Source organism: Sander vitreus, chromosome 16 (genome assembly GCF_031162955.1).
Source record: "Sander vitreus isolate 19-12246 chromosome 16, sanVit1, whole genome shotgun sequence".
NCBI lineage: Eukaryota > Metazoa > Chordata > Actinopteri > Perciformes > Percidae > Sander > Sander vitreus.
In genome coordinates, this window is record NC_135870.1 from 9410598 (window position 1) to 9425561 (window position 14964).

General features: G+C 42.2%; 1 protein-coding gene across 10 annotated transcripts in view; it reads right to left on the reverse strand.

Moving 5' to 3' along the window:
- cdk5rap2 (CDK5 regulatory subunit associated protein 2) overlaps window positions 1-14964 on the reverse strand; it is a 39391-nt gene that overhangs the window by 2465 nt on the left and 21962 nt on the right. For 3 of the 10 annotated variants that reach the window (XM_078271361.1, XM_078271359.1, XM_078271363.1), the window contains exons 33-51: window positions 14703-14804; window positions 14106-14248; window positions 12074-12477; window positions 11678-11910; window positions 11234-11285; window positions 9867-10070; window positions 9360-9547; window positions 8230-8577; window positions 7563-7688; window positions 7266-7382; window positions 6815-7004; window positions 4278-4399; window positions 3800-4003; window positions 3597-3686; window positions 2179-2438; window positions 1880-2029; window positions 1653-1791; window positions 1366-1412; window positions 1182-1236 (exon numbers count right to left, since the gene is read on the reverse strand). In XM_078271361.1, the coding sequence (XP_078127487.1) occupies window positions 1182-1236; window positions 1366-1412; window positions 1653-1791; window positions 1880-2029; window positions 2179-2438; window positions 3597-3686; window positions 3800-4003; window positions 4278-4399; window positions 6815-7004; window positions 7266-7382; window positions 7563-7688; window positions 8230-8577; window positions 9360-9547; window positions 9867-10070; window positions 11234-11285; window positions 11678-11910; window positions 12074-12477; window positions 14106-14248; window positions 14703-14804 (3174 nt within the window). The remainder of the gene's footprint in view (window positions 1-1181; window positions 1237-1365; window positions 1413-1652; window positions 1792-1879; window positions 2030-2178; window positions 2439-3596; window positions 3687-3799; window positions 4004-4277; window positions 4400-6814; window positions 7005-7265; window positions 7383-7562; window positions 7689-8229; window positions 8578-9359; window positions 9548-9866; window positions 10071-11233; window positions 11286-11677; window positions 11911-12073; window positions 12478-14105; window positions 14249-14702; window positions 14805-14964) is intronic. The other 7 variants (XM_078271367.1, XM_078271366.1, XM_078271362.1 and 4 more) reach the window with 6 other exon arrangements.

Genomic DNA, 14964 nt, shown 5'->3' on the forward strand with positions numbered 1-14964 from the left:
AGAGAAAAAGTCATTGTATATAGTATGTCGAAACAAGTGGGAAAAAGTCATAGTATAGCATGTTGAAAAAAGTCATAGTGTAGTATGTGGAAAAAAAGTGGAAAAAGTAATTGTATTGTATGTCAAAAAAAGTCATAGTATAGTATGCTGAAAAAAGTCATAGTATAGTTTGTCGAAAAGGTCACAGTATAGTATGTTGAAAAAGTCATAGCTATAGTATCTCGAAAAAAGTCACAGTATAGTGTGTCGAGAAAAGTGGGAAAAAGTCATAGTATAGTACTTCGAAAAAAGTATGTCAAAAAAGTGGAAAAAGGTCATGCTATAGTATCTCGAAAAAAGTCATAGTATAGTGTGTCGAAAAAAGTGATAAAGTCATAGCATACAGTATATCGAAATAAGTGATGAAAAAGTCACGGTATAGTATGTCGAAAAAGTCATAGTATAGTATGTCGAAAAAAAGTGGAAAAAAGTCATGCTATAGTATCTCGAAAAAAGTCATAGTATAGTGTGTCGAAAAAAGTGATAAAAAAGTCATAGCATACAGTATATCGAAATAAGTGATGAAAAAGTCACGGTATAGTATGTCGAAAAAAAGTCATAGTATATTATGTCAAAAAAAGTCATAGTATAGTATGTCGAAAAAAAGTAGAGAAAAAGTAAAAGTATACCGTGTCTGAAAAAGTCAGTACTGTACATCAAAAAAAGTGGGAAAAAAGTCATAGTATGTATGACATACTTTTCTACGACTTTCCTTGAAATATTTTTATGCCATACTATACTATGACTTTTTATGCCATAGTATACTGTGACTTTTTATATTTTTGATGCATACTATAGTATATCGCTGATGTAATTGGTTAGAACTTAAAGTGGCGATGGTCTTAAAATCTATGGAGTTTTAAAAAAAGGACTTAAAAAGGTATTACATTTAACTTCAGGATTCCTGCATATACCCTGGTTAGGTACGGCTAGCTAATTCCTAATGCAATTCATACTGTGTCCAAACACAAACACAATAGCAGGATTTATTACATGACTAGTCAACCCATAAAACTCTGGAAATCTGAGTATCTCATGATACATTAATATGTTGGTATTTGATTCATGCAACAGATAAAACCAAATCAACAGGGTCTCATGCATCAGATCACTCTCAAAGCCTGCACCTCAACCACACTTACCTTCGTCTGGTCCTCCAGACAGGCCTTTCAGGCCAAACAGGGTGCAGTAATTTGTCTATCATTATTTCACATACAGGATGAGAAGGAAGAGAAGAGTAATTCACTGAAAGTAAAAATGTACCACTGCGGACAAGACCATTAGTTTGCCATTTTGTAACTGGGGCATATTTTTTGGTAAACTCACCTCTAAATTCCCCCTGGCTTTCTTCAACACTCCGTGGGTTAGATACACTAGATTGGGGGGAAATGATTTTATTATTATCAAATAAAGTCACATATCCCAGTTTATTTGCTCACAGGTAAACAGAGGAGCTGAAACTGATAATTATTTTCATTATGGATTAATCTGACAATTATTTTTGCAAACATTAAGTTGATAGAGTGACTATCAAATCCACTCTATCTCCCCCCCTCCCCCTAGTGTACGGTGCAGTAACTGTAAAACAAAAAAAGCAAAAAAGATAATCTTACACTGATCGATGATGACTTTTTCCATTCCCTCTTTGAGCTGGTTGGTTGTTCGGAGGCGTTTGACGGCTCCACTCAGCATCCTCTCCTGCTGTGACAGCCTGCTCTTCAGTCTGGCTATCTCATTTTTCAGCAGCTCATCCTGATACAGAGGATAAAAAGATTAAGATTTGGTTTCGTAGATACTTAATTGGATAGGGTAGATAAAGTATGTGTTTCTGCATGTCTACCTGCTGGTTGTTGCCGCCGTCCCCTGCTGTGTTACCGACTGGCAAAGAGACTCTCCACACCAGTTTGAGCAGTCGCCCAGCCTCCTCTAACACGTGTTGCATGGTGTTGATGCTGCCAGACAAACGTTTTAGGTGCTCCTGTTCTATCACCTATGAAGATGTACACATAATGACTTGTTATCTCTGATTTGTGCAAGATGTGAAATAATTAAAACCTCAGTAAAACCTTTTCATTTAATTTGTTTTATGCATCACAAACTGCAAATAAAAACATCTTAAACATGATAGGTTCGCAGTACCTTGTTAGAGCCCTGCTGTCTGAGTGTGTGCAGACTCTCCTGCAGTTGTGTGTCCATGCTATGCGACAGCTTACGTCCCTCTGAGATCTGCTTGCGGAGGGCATTGTAGTCCTCAATCAGACCCAAAATATGGCGGCCGTTGCGATTGGCCCACATCCGGTGGCCCGGCACTAGGCGAGAGGGCGCGCCGGAGACGCTTTCACCCGAGCTGCTGCTGAATGACCGGCCGTCCACCTCTGAGCAAGCATTACGTTTCTCATCTGAAAAAGATGTTTTAAAATATCATCATTCGTTCTCTGCAAAACACTGGATAACAACACTAATACCTTTTTCACACCAATGGCTCAATCAGGGTTATACCCAGGTCGACTTTGTTTGAATGGGGTAACCCTCCTCGATCTACTCGGCTTCGCGACCCAGGTCGCCAGGTGGGTTTGATCAGGGTAGACTAGGGTCGATTTCAATGTGAATTGTGCACGACCTGACAGCTAACAGCTAACAGCTGGGGCGGAACAAATTGTGATTGGTTGGAAATGACAGTGGGGCAGTCGTCACAGGTCGCCGAGTTTTCACCATAGACTGTATAAAACTCAGATTTTCACAGGCAGTTTCAACAGCAGCAGAGCGGTTCAATTCATTTCCCAACAGCTGCCTGTAAAAACCCAGCGTTAGAACGTAAAGGTATGAAAAGAAGTTTTGTTTAATTCTCTCTGCGCCGCAGCTCTTACTCCCTTACTCTTACACCCGTCTGCAGAATGCAGTTCAGTGCGGCTGCTGGGGAGTGTGAATCTCTCTCTTTTTTAAAAATGAGTCGTGAAGCCAACAGCAAAGCCCAACTTTACTTTTAACGAAATCAAACAAAGAAATGTTCTCGCCTCGTCTTAAAATAGTCAAAAATCAATACTAGAGTAATCTACTTACTTGTCCAGCTGCTGCAATAAATATGCAGAGGAGGAGATAGCAGTCCGCACAAAATCATCCGAGAAGTGTTTGATGGTTATTTATTTGTGCTTTAGAACGTAATCATTGCAAAACAATCATAAAGTAAGCTTTATTTATATCTCCCTACTGTACAATGACAGATTCAAGTAGCTTCAAAGCATTAGTTCTGCTGGTATACATATGGACTGGAGTATGTGATGTTAGCTGTTCACTGAATATTACGTGAAAGTCCGCCCATTCTAGCATTTAAGGTAATTGTTATGCATTGCTTCTGGGTTGACCCAGGTGATCTCTGAATTGTCATGACAAGGGATATACCCATGTAGACTGGCTTGGTTTGAATTTCCAAAAGGAGGGTTGAACCCTGATCAGATAACCCTAGCCCAACCCTGGTAGGTGGTGTGAAAGAGGTATAATAAAGGCTTGTATGGAATTACTGCTGAAATTTAAAGCCGATTCCGATGAGGTTTTCTTACCATGGAGGAGACTGGTGTGTTCGTTGTGACTCTGAAATGAGTGACGGGCAGGATCGCAGCCTTCACGACCTGGTGACCTGCCTCCTTCATCTAAGAAGAACGTAAAACCAACATTGAAACAGCCTGGCAGGATCCTCTGTGTTTACATGCCTCTGTTTACCTGTCACAGGTAACTAGCAAGCAAGTCTGTGCCTTGTGTTTACCTGGAGAGGACAGCAAGTAGTTGATGTTGATGGTTTCAGAGCGGTTGGGTCCTCTGAGCAGCTGCTCCTCCAGTCTCTGTCGCAGTGCGGTGTTGGTCTGGATGCTCCTCTCCAGCTGCAGCCTCAGGTGTCTGATCTCCAACAACAGCTCGTCGAGGTGGACTGAGCCAGAGTGAGGCTCCTGGGTGGCCTCACTGGATCCTGCTTAGAGAAGAAATCATGTGTTAATCTATCAATCTCTATGTCAGCACCCTAAAACATCATATATAAAAATGTATAGTTTAGTCTAGGGTAGAAATTAAAAGGAAAATCTGTCTTTGGCTACAAAGAGTGGTACAGATACAAAAATGATTACTAAAACGTTTTTAAAATTTAGATAATTTGTAGTTGTTCTTTAGTCACACCGTCTTGTCCTTCTCCATTACTATTTAAACTACATAACACGTCAATATGCTCTTTAAAAATAAACTTGCAGTACCGTTGGGTTTGTGAGCTTCAGTCTTGATCTTTTCGTAAACTTGCAGCTCCACCCGCAGTGACTGCAGAAGATGCTGCGAGTCAGAAAGCTGCTGCCTCTGGAGCTTCACATCACACTGCAACCTGGAAGCATTCACAAAAACACACACCAAAATCAATGAAAAAATTAAATTAAAAGGTAATCTAGTCCCATCTATGCACTGCACGGCTCCTTGTTTTTATTCTAAAAAATGGGCGACAGTGAGATAAAAGAAAAATATTCTTATTCATCCTGGTGGTTAAGACGAATATCATGTGCCACTCTCTCACCATGTTTCCTGTCCGTTTCTAAACTGTCGCTATCTAACAAAGGTCAAATGTAAAAAAGGAAAAACTGCAGCTCAAACTTTCTAAAGTGCAACCATTATTGTTTTGCCTCATTTTTCTTTTCTATAATGTTTTCAATTTTCACTTTCTAGAACCTGAAGACCTTTATGAATTGTCCTCGGTCCATTTATATATTTTATTGTGATTAACAAACATACAACTCGCAAGTTTTTGCCGTTGCCGTTAACGCTGAATGGGGATACACGATATATAGCTCTGTATTCTTTTACCAAGTGGGCTAAATGTTCAGTTTTAAGTCAAAGCCACTTTTCACAAGCGCTTTTATTAAAACAGATTGTGATTAAAATAAAATGCAAATACAGGGTTTCCTTTACCAGTTTGAAAATATACAGCTGCAACACATTCAGAAAGTTATCTGAAATAAATAGCTTAGGATATATTAAAAAAATATATATATATCTCTGAGAAAGCTCCTTCACAAGTTTTCAACAACAATAACAGAATGATTAAAAGAGAGAGAGGACGCCAGGATAGCTCAGTTGGTATATATAGAGGTTCGACTCCGACCTGCGGCCCTCTCCTGCAGGTCATTCCCCCCTCTCTCTCCCCTTTCATGTCTTCAGCTTTCCTATCAAAATAAAGGCCGGAATCTTTAAAAAATAAGTAAATAAAATAAAATAAAACAGAGGGAGAGGGATGTGCGATGGACTGAAGCGTATGCTACTCACAGAGTGACGGCTGACTCATTATGAATGGGTCCAGCACGGGTCGAATGCGCTTTGGCGGGTCAGCGGCGTTACACACGTCTTGTGTAGGCTATGAAATGTCTATATCGTCACTGCGCTGCATTTTTATGAACTATGATATTCTGGCCATGGGTCACATCTCTCGCCCAGGTCCAGCAGGGGGCTGCGCGGAGAGTAAGAGGAGAGATCCAAACAGAGACACGGCTTTACAGAAGGAATGGGTCATGTAACGCAACATTGAACCATATCGATATAAAACGACATTGCTTCGTTTGTGGAGAGGCAGCGGATGCGAGGACGTTAGGTGCACCGGTGCGACCTAGGAAAAATCTTAGTCGCACCCTTACAAATTTTGGTCGCACTCTAGAGCCCTGCCAGTCAACAAAATAGACAAACTATAAACCAAAAATGTGTATAAATGACAACACCATAAGCCCATCATACACGTCTCTCTCCAGCACAAAGCTTCTAAGGAGCCTTCCAGAAAGCTCAGGTACTTTTCCCATTTTCTAGTATAGACATCCAATCTGGCAAACCGTTTATATGACATTCTTTCAAATGCCGGCAAGCTAGCCATCTCACAAGCCCACTCCTTTATTCTTCCATCCTCCTAAAAGAATGTGTTGGGCTACCATTAAACTAGCCTGGACACAGATTCTTATGTGCCTATCCATCCCGCTTAGGATTGACCCATCTCCCAGAACAAATAATCTTGGGTTGAATGGAACCTGGGTCTCTGCAGTCTGACATAGGTTATCATGTATCCCGGTCCAATATTCCTGGAACTTATCACAGGACCATAGGACAAGTAAATGGCCGTCCTCAGACTTACATTCGGTGCATTTATATTAATGCAGCTGACTAAATATTAGAAACACTCAACACAATTCGGCAGCACCACAAATCACAGCCTTAAAAGTGACAATAAAGTTTAATTAACACCTCCAGACAGTTTTTACATGAACATTAAAATCCTAATGATGATAGGATTTATTACTGGACTGCAGTTTTCAACTTTATTATTTATAAATTTCTTACAGGTGTACTTAATAAACGGGAAACTGAGTGTGAAGTCCACAAAACCACACACACAAGAGACGAGTAAGGAAAGGGAGAGGAGAAGTGATCTGACTGTAAACTAGACTCCAGGTTTCGGGTGTCAACCTCAATCATCTGTGTCAGTAGGACCCGGGGCAAGAGGTCACATACCATCATTATAGTATGTATGCATGCATGTGTGTGTGTGTGTTCAGGGATGAGCTTACAAATGAGACTATCATGTTTCCGAGTTGTACCAATAGTATGGAATAATGGTAATTGGAATGACTATTCAGAATGGTAATTAGTAGCTTTGTGTAGTTTCCGGTTGCGTGTGTGTGTGTGTGTGTGTGTGTGTGTGTGTGTGTGTGTGTGTGTGTGTGTGTGAGTGACTGAGTGAGTGCTTCCAGGTTGCAGTGTGATGTACCTGTGCAGCTCCTCCTTGCTGTAGTGCAGTGACTCCTGCAGCTGGGAGTTTTCTTGGCTGCTGTGCTCCAGCCTCTCCTGCAGTCGGCCGTTTTCTTGCCTCAGAGCTTCACACTCCCTCCTGCTCTGCTCCAGTTTGGCCGTCCGCCTGGCCAGAGTCTCCCGTAGTTTCTCGTTCTCTTTCTGCTTGTCTGAAGGAAATACAAATATTTTTGTGTTAGTGAAAAGTTAAGTTAGTAAAGTTAAATTGTTTTACTTTACTTTTAAGCACCGTCAGTGATAGATGTGTGTCAGTTTTGATAAAGGCATGGGCAGCACCAGCCAGGACAGACTAGCAGATGGGTATCTGGAAAACTATTGGCTCTCTACATCTATTGGTATACTGACTGAAAATACAGTATGTGTTCCCGAATAGAGGTTAAAGAAAGCTTGTACAAAAATGTGTGTTCTACCTCTAGACCCCAGGCTGAGCTGTTCCTTCAGGGCTTGGTTTTGTCCCCAGAGGAATCGCACCTCGTTGGCCAGCTGACCCTGCTCCTCGTTGCCATGGATGAAGATGTTGGTGGCTGCTGAACACGGACACATACACACGCATCACCCAACAAATAAGTACTTTCGATAAATAAGGAGTATTTTTTCATTTTTGTGCAGAATTTCCCAACCAAATTATTGACACACAGTACACACACTCTAATATCCACACTGACAGAGAGGGAATTAAACACAGGCAGATGATTTCAGGTGTGTACCTGGATCTTTCTCCACCTCCGCTAGTCTCTTCTCCAGCTGTTCCCTGAGACGGTCATTGGTGCGGATGCTCTCCTCCAGGCGCTGTCTCAAAGTGCGGATCTCCTGCAGATGTTCTGCCAGCAAGTCTGACAGACACAAATGCATATTGCTAAATTAAAGGGGTACTTTGAGGGGATTTAGTAGTAGTTACATAAACTGCACTCACAAGAGACGCACACAAGACATAACAGATTCGTAAGTCAACTATCCTGACTTGTAATCCCCAGCATGGGTCAAAACTACAAAAACACTAGATCCAAAATTTCCCATAATGCCACTTGATAACCCTCATTAAACCCTTTATTAAACCCTCTCTGCATGGTAAATAACCATGTCCTTTCAAACACCACACCCCAAGTTTGTAAGACGTATTCTTCAAGCCCAAACTGAGATAACCTGATGACATCACTACGACATCATCAGGATTATTTTTTTTCCAGACCTTGAGAAGCTCCTCCAGAGCCAAAGAAGACATAATTCCACTGTTTTTTTCATGTGCCAAATACTCATTACAAGTAAACTGAACCCAGAATGTTGCTACACCATGGATATACAAAGCACAAAACCACAATTTGTCTTCAAATAACAAAAGTAGAATAAATGCAATTGTGACAGCCCCATGTTTACCTGAATTCATTGTGCGAGGCTGTTCAACAGCATTCTTTTGTGAGCCAATGTCGCCGTCTCGTTTATGAGACTGAGTCTGAGGCCCTGAACCATCCTGGTCACGGCTTTGATTTTGTTCCTGATGGTGGGAGCTGGTCTGGGCCATAATTGAGCGATGAAGGTCCAGTTCACTGCGCAGGGTGGCGTTGAGCTCCTCGCTGCCCCTCAGCTGATCCTGTAGTCGCCAGTTCTCCCTCTGCAGGCCCGACAGTCTGCTGGCAGCATGCCTGTGACCAGACACACTGTCTTCCTGAGCTCCTCCTACAGGAGAGACAGATACTCCTGTCCAATCAGAGGGGTGTTGCTGGCCTAAACATGTACAGGGAGACAACAACGTAAATAATACATTTTTATTATTTTTTGGGGGTGTTTTGGTGGTAATTTTTGTGTGAAAGACCTTTCTGTTACCCCTCATTATAAATTCCTAAATTGATACTAGGTCATGTTCCTCCTTCTATAGTTGGGAGTTGGTAAACCAAAATGTCATCCACTTCCTATCCTCCATGCTAATACAAGTAGCAACAGAACCACTAATGATGAACCACAACTATAGTGTTGTAGCAGTAAGGGAAATGTGAGTTTGGGTCTACAGGCCCATCTGCAGGACCTCTCACATATCCACATGCTTCACTTATCTCTGCAATAACCTTTGCGATCTCTTTTCCCGAGGGAAACACAATTTGAAGAGTGAACCAGATAGGTGGCACTGAATAATGCAACTTTAAATGGAGGTGGATTGAAACTGGACACTTGATCAGCCCTTGAGCGGCCTGCTTTGTCCTGTCGGACGCCTCACTGCAACAGAATGGATCTGAGTGGAAAATAAGTGCCATTACAGGCTGCGACTAGACTGACCAGGCCCGTGGACAAGCACTCAGGTATTGTCAATGATATACCACTGAGGTAAGGAAAGGGGAAAATATGCATTTTTAGAAAGGAAGTAGTGTGGTCTAAAATAACCAAACTGTCTGTGACACTTAAGACTTTAATTTGACTTGGCTTTCACACCCAAGCACTAATTTATTTGAGATTGGGTTTTAAGTATTATATCTAGATATCTGCAGCTTATATGAACATATCTGTGTGCTTACTGTGGGCTTGATTAACACTTTGTGTGGTCGGGCTGCTGTGGCAGGAGGAGGAGTTCCGGTCCGAGTGGTACAGATCAGAGCGAGAGCTGTTGTGGCTGCTGGGACTTTGGCCTCTGAACTGGCTCTGCAGGCATGGGCTCTGCAGCCTCTGGATCAGACGGTTCTTCTCCTGCAGCTCTTTCGCCAATCTGGGAGGAGGTGGAAGAGGAAAAGAAAGAGGAAGGGAATTAGTCATGTTGGTCACTTAGTCTCCTAGCCGATGCAACATTTGGATTTTATCCATCACACAATCTTGCTGGGCGTTGGAGAGCAAAACAATGTAAAACAGGGAAGATAAGTACTCAGCACAAGGAGGAGCACCCCAAAAAGACACACAACTTGAGACTTAAGATGTCAAGAAAAATTCCCACAGGACTTGCAACTTTCAGCAGCAACACACAGCTGGAAAATATGAAAGAGGAGTTCACATCAAACGTCATGCTGTTCGTCTGGATCAAACCCGCTCACAGGTCCAGCTGCTCCCTGGTGTATTCAGCCAGCGTGAGGTTTTGCTGGACAAGGAGGCTGAGGTGCTGCTGCAGTAGCTCTCTCTCGCCCTCTAGTTCCAGACGCAGATTATCTATCTCCTGCTGGATTCTAGCTGGGCTGTCAGAAGGATCTCTCATGCTCTCCTCACAGGACAACAGTGATCCCTGCTGAAGCTCCCCAAGACTGCCCACATCAGTAATAATATAGATTAATGCATGTCACTATGAGCAACTTTATATTCTAATCTAAAAATGTAATTGTCATCATGTAACAGCGAAGTCAACGTTACTGTGTCAATAAATCCTTAGAGTCCTCTGATAGTTATTTTTCCAGCCAATAGTGGGAAATAAAAACGTAGGAGTGTTTCAAATTCTGTTAATAGGGTTGAACTGTACATATACAGTGGCACTCATAAGTTTATGAACCCATGCTAAAGTTGACTAAAAAGAAGAATAAAAAAAATCATCTTTTGGAAATTGATCTTAATGCCTTAATTAAACATTTTTATTTTTAAAGGCCAGTTATTTCATGGATCCAGGATACTATGCATCCTGATAAAGTTCCCTTGGCCTTTGGAATTAAAATAGCCCCACATCATCACATAGCCTTCACCACACCTAGAGATTGGCATGGTTTTATTTCAGTTAGCCTAATAGCTGGTTTGATTTGCATTGAGAGATGATTTTATGGAAAGTACCCCATGCCAATCTCTAGGTATAGAGATCGACATTTATTCCTCTTTTTAGTCAACTTTAGCATGGGTTCATAAACTTATGAGTGCCACTGTATACAGTACACATATTGGTGTTTTATGCAAAGCTTAATTTGCTTTCTGGATGACTGAACTATGAAGGACATGAATGGATTAACACTGACATGTGGTGTGTGTGTGTGTGGTGTGTGTGTGTGTGTGTGTGTGTGTGTGTGTTCCCTCTAATTTTTCAGAGACCCCGGTGACCTAGTTTGGGGCAGTGTAACCTTAATGTTTTGGCTGTCACTGCAAAAATTAGGTCAACAGCAGGACGCTATTCAAAACCAACAACACACGCACCGCCCGGGGTCATGAAGCAATTGGCTGGCTGGAGGTGGTGGTGGTGGTGGGGGGTCTTTAAAGGGTCATGAGACAAACACTAAAACAGCACAGCTAGTGAGTAGCCATTGGATGCCATTAAAGTATCACAACAAGTAAGTATCCCTGTAACCCTAACATTAAAATGGATTGGAGGATCCTAAATAATACAGATACTTGTTTTTCACCACAAATAAACACTCGACCAATTGAATACAAGTAACTAAATTAAGACACCGACAATAAGCAAGGTGCAGTGTGAGAGTTTGAGACGTACCTACGAGACAGTTCCAGGGCCACCACGTCCTCATTATCCAGACAAGGCTCTCCTAACAGACAAAGGAAAAGACGCTGTCAAGGGCCTGTCTGTAGAAATAAGTTACGAACAACTGCTCTTTTGTGTTCATCTCCTTCTGCTGGTGGCTTGTGCGTTTTTGTAAAGCATTGACACATTTCTGCACAATATGTGAATACTGTTTTTATAGGACTCAAACACATACGTTTTAAAGACTTAGTACCCGCCTTTAACTTTATTAAATATTTAGATTAAGTATTAAGTTAGAGAGCCATACTTCATTCTTTATTAGCATGTGTGTCGGCTAGAGATGTATGTGCTTTGGCACAGTGCTGTATCATAAATCAAATATCTTAACTGTGTTTGTGCAGCATGGTTCGGATAAGCACTATTTCTTAAAACACAACAGATGCAATTACAAACTACCTTTGTCCAGCCGTCCCTCCAGCCTGTCCAGAATGCTCAGGCTCTTGTCCAGCTGCTCTTTGACCGCCTCCCCCATGTAGTAGTCGACTTTACCGGCCTGCAGCAGCTCCTTAAAGGCCTTGCTCAGCTCATCCAGCTGCCGACGCTGCAGAGCTCCAAGCCTATGGCTCTCCTTGATCTGCTGCCTCAGTTGTGACAGCTCCCTGGCTTGCGACTGCACCAGGGAGTCCAGTCTGTGGAGAAGACAGAATGAGGGCAAGCAGGAGTGAAAAAAAAACAAACAACATTTGTCAAGATATAATTGTCAAAATGACTGTGCAGCTTTCACCCATTCTAAAAAATAGTGTAATTAAAAAATAAAAAAAAGTTGGTAATGCACTGAGAAAGACTGTTGACCTTGCAGGTGATGTAGAGCGGCTGCGGCTCTGCTGCAGCTGTTCACTCATGCTTCTGTTCAGTGTCCTCTCTCTTTCCAGTTCCATAGTCAAATGGCTGGTTTTATCCTTCATCGCCAGGTTTTCACCCTCCTTTTTCTCCCCTAGCTGCCCACTTCTGTAGCTCCTATCTTGCCTTAGGTCCTCTCGCAGTGTCCCGTCTTGATTCCTGACTGTTGAGGGATCAGAGGTGTTGGCAACTAGGTCACTGGAGAGAGAGTTCCTACGCAGAAGACTTTGCATTTGGAGGATGAGTTTGGTCTGGTTTTCCAGCTGGACCTTCAGCTCTCGGACTTGTCCCTGAAGCTGCAGAGGGTCTTTAGAAACACCGTACTCATCATAGACCTGCAGGCTTTTCAGACTGACCTGAAAACAGAAAGAAGAAGGTTAAATAAAAATATCAGATTTTACTAAAATTTGGGTTGCGCAATTTTTACAGCAGCAAATTGTTTACAATTCTTAGTAATTTTGAAACCATGGGTCCTTGATTTTACAGAAGTAGACAAAAGCTTCTCATTTCTAGCCAGCGACCGGCAGTTTTGCCAGCTGAAAAACTGTAGCCGGCACATTAGCTCCATGAGCTGAGGATTAGAAGACATGGCAATGGAAACAGCATTGTTCTTATACCATTATTGCAGTGTAGAGCAATCATAAGGAAAAATGTAAGCTCAGACTGTTATTTTCTGCCAAGCTGTGAATTGTACGGTTATCCTGCAGCCGGTTGCACCAACTGGTCTTTACTAAGCCTGGTCCTAAGTGCTTACTTGGTCTTAAGACCAGTCTTTAGAATTGACTTCACGTCCGTTGCACCAACCAAACTTAAGCCTAGGCTTAACTACACCTGGTCTTAGCGATACAGGTTCATGTGAATGTGGCTATTGCTTAGCAACGTGCGTTGCTAGGATATGTTGTAAACGATTTCCCTCTATTTTGTAAAGTTGTAGCCGTTTCAATGGAGAATCAAAGAAAAGGCAAATTTACTGACTTTGAGATAAGAAAATGATTAGAGCTGTACAGTCAGCACAGACATACTGTACGTTGACTGCCAGGCAGTCCAACATTATAACAAACAAAAAGAAACAACATGGAGACAGATAACGGAGGCAATCAACGATTGCGCTGACTCAAGCAGCTTTCGTACAGAGAGCGATGTACGAAAAAAGTGGAAAGACCTCCTGAGCAGAGTGAAGAAAGACCAGATCCAGAAATGCTTGTTACTAACCTAGCTCTGGGGAGTTTACTCCCCGGAGTCCTTATGTTTCTTTTTCCCCAGCATATTTCGTTGGATTAGGATGGCACCAAGATCTCGGTTGCAGCGGTCGCCGTGGTCCTGCTTCACTACACCCTGCTACTCTCTACGGTGCCCTGCTGCGTCCTGCTGAACCTGCTACATCCAGCCATGCCCTGCTACATACTGTAACGCCCTGCTATGACATGAACTACTACGACTACCATTTTCTAGTCACTGTTCCATTATCTTTATTGTGACTATTACCGTCAGACACCGCCTACCAAGAGCTTGGGTCTGGCCGAGGTTTCTTCCTAAAAGGGAGTTTTTCCTCGCCACTGTCGCACTAAATGCTTGCTCTTGGGGGAATTACTAGAATTGTTGGGACTTTATAAATTATAGAGTGTGGTCTAGACCTACTCTATCTGTAAAGTGTCTCGAGATAACTCTTGTTATGATTTGATACTATAAATAAAATTGAATTGAACGCTGAGTTAAGACTTACTTAGCTTAAAACCAGGCATAAGTCCTGTTTGGTGCAACCGGCTCCTGTAGTTTATATTTGTACATTTTTCTAACGTTAGCCTACAGTAACTGTGTTTTTGTTCTTGGAAAGGCTTAAAAAGACACAAGCCTCCAAAGTCTTTCAATACAGAGTATCTCATCAAATCCAGAGCTTCAGACTTGCTGTGCCTAGTTACAGTTGCTAAGCTATGATTGCACAATCGCTCAGGGCAAGGAGATTAGCAAAAAGTAAGTTAAATACCTTGGCAGAGCTGAGAGCTGGGGAACTAGGGTATGGGGTGCTGGAGGTTGAGTCCAGGTTTTCAGTGGAGGAAAAGGTGGCCTGCTCATGTTGGGAAGGCAGGCTAGAGGCGCTGCAACTAGGGTTCACACCAACCTCTAGATCTGGCAACACAATGGACACAAAAAAAAAATCAACAAGGGAACAGAAGAACATTAAAAAGTTGTGGAAAACAAATGGTGATTGTGCTACAATAGGAAATAAATCATTTGAGATACAGCTTGGCTTTGAAATAAGGCAAGAAATAAAAGTGAAGGGTTAATGAGTGCTCGAAAGACATTCCCAAACTTCAGAGTGGAAACATGCAAGAATTTGCCAATGCAAAATATTGACAGCCCATTTACATTTGGGAATAGTGCGGAGAAATACCAGGTTAAAACCAGTAGAGTGTGTGGTTGTGAGACCCAAACGGAAACAAATTCTCAAGGTAAGAGACAATGTGTTACAGTCGCCTCTGTTCACTCCTCATGCAGACATATAGAGAGAGAATCTATTGACATTTGAGATTAGTGTCCACTCAGCAGACAGACATGCAATGTCTGTCTAAAAGCCGTCTACCTGTGCTACTGCTCTCTTCCCTATCGTTCTCACTCTTGCCACTGGTTTCGTAACCCAGGTCCTGCAAATCCACCTGCACGCCTTTGTCATCCTGCTCCAGAGCTGGCATTGGAGGCAATATATGTTGGATTAGGAAGAAATCATTTAACATCTTCAATCAATCTTGTCTCTCTCCTTCATGGTGTTCATGATGGGTTTGACTTAAACATTTTGACAAATTTGCATGCAAACATGCACAATTCAAATACTTTAAGCAAAGAAT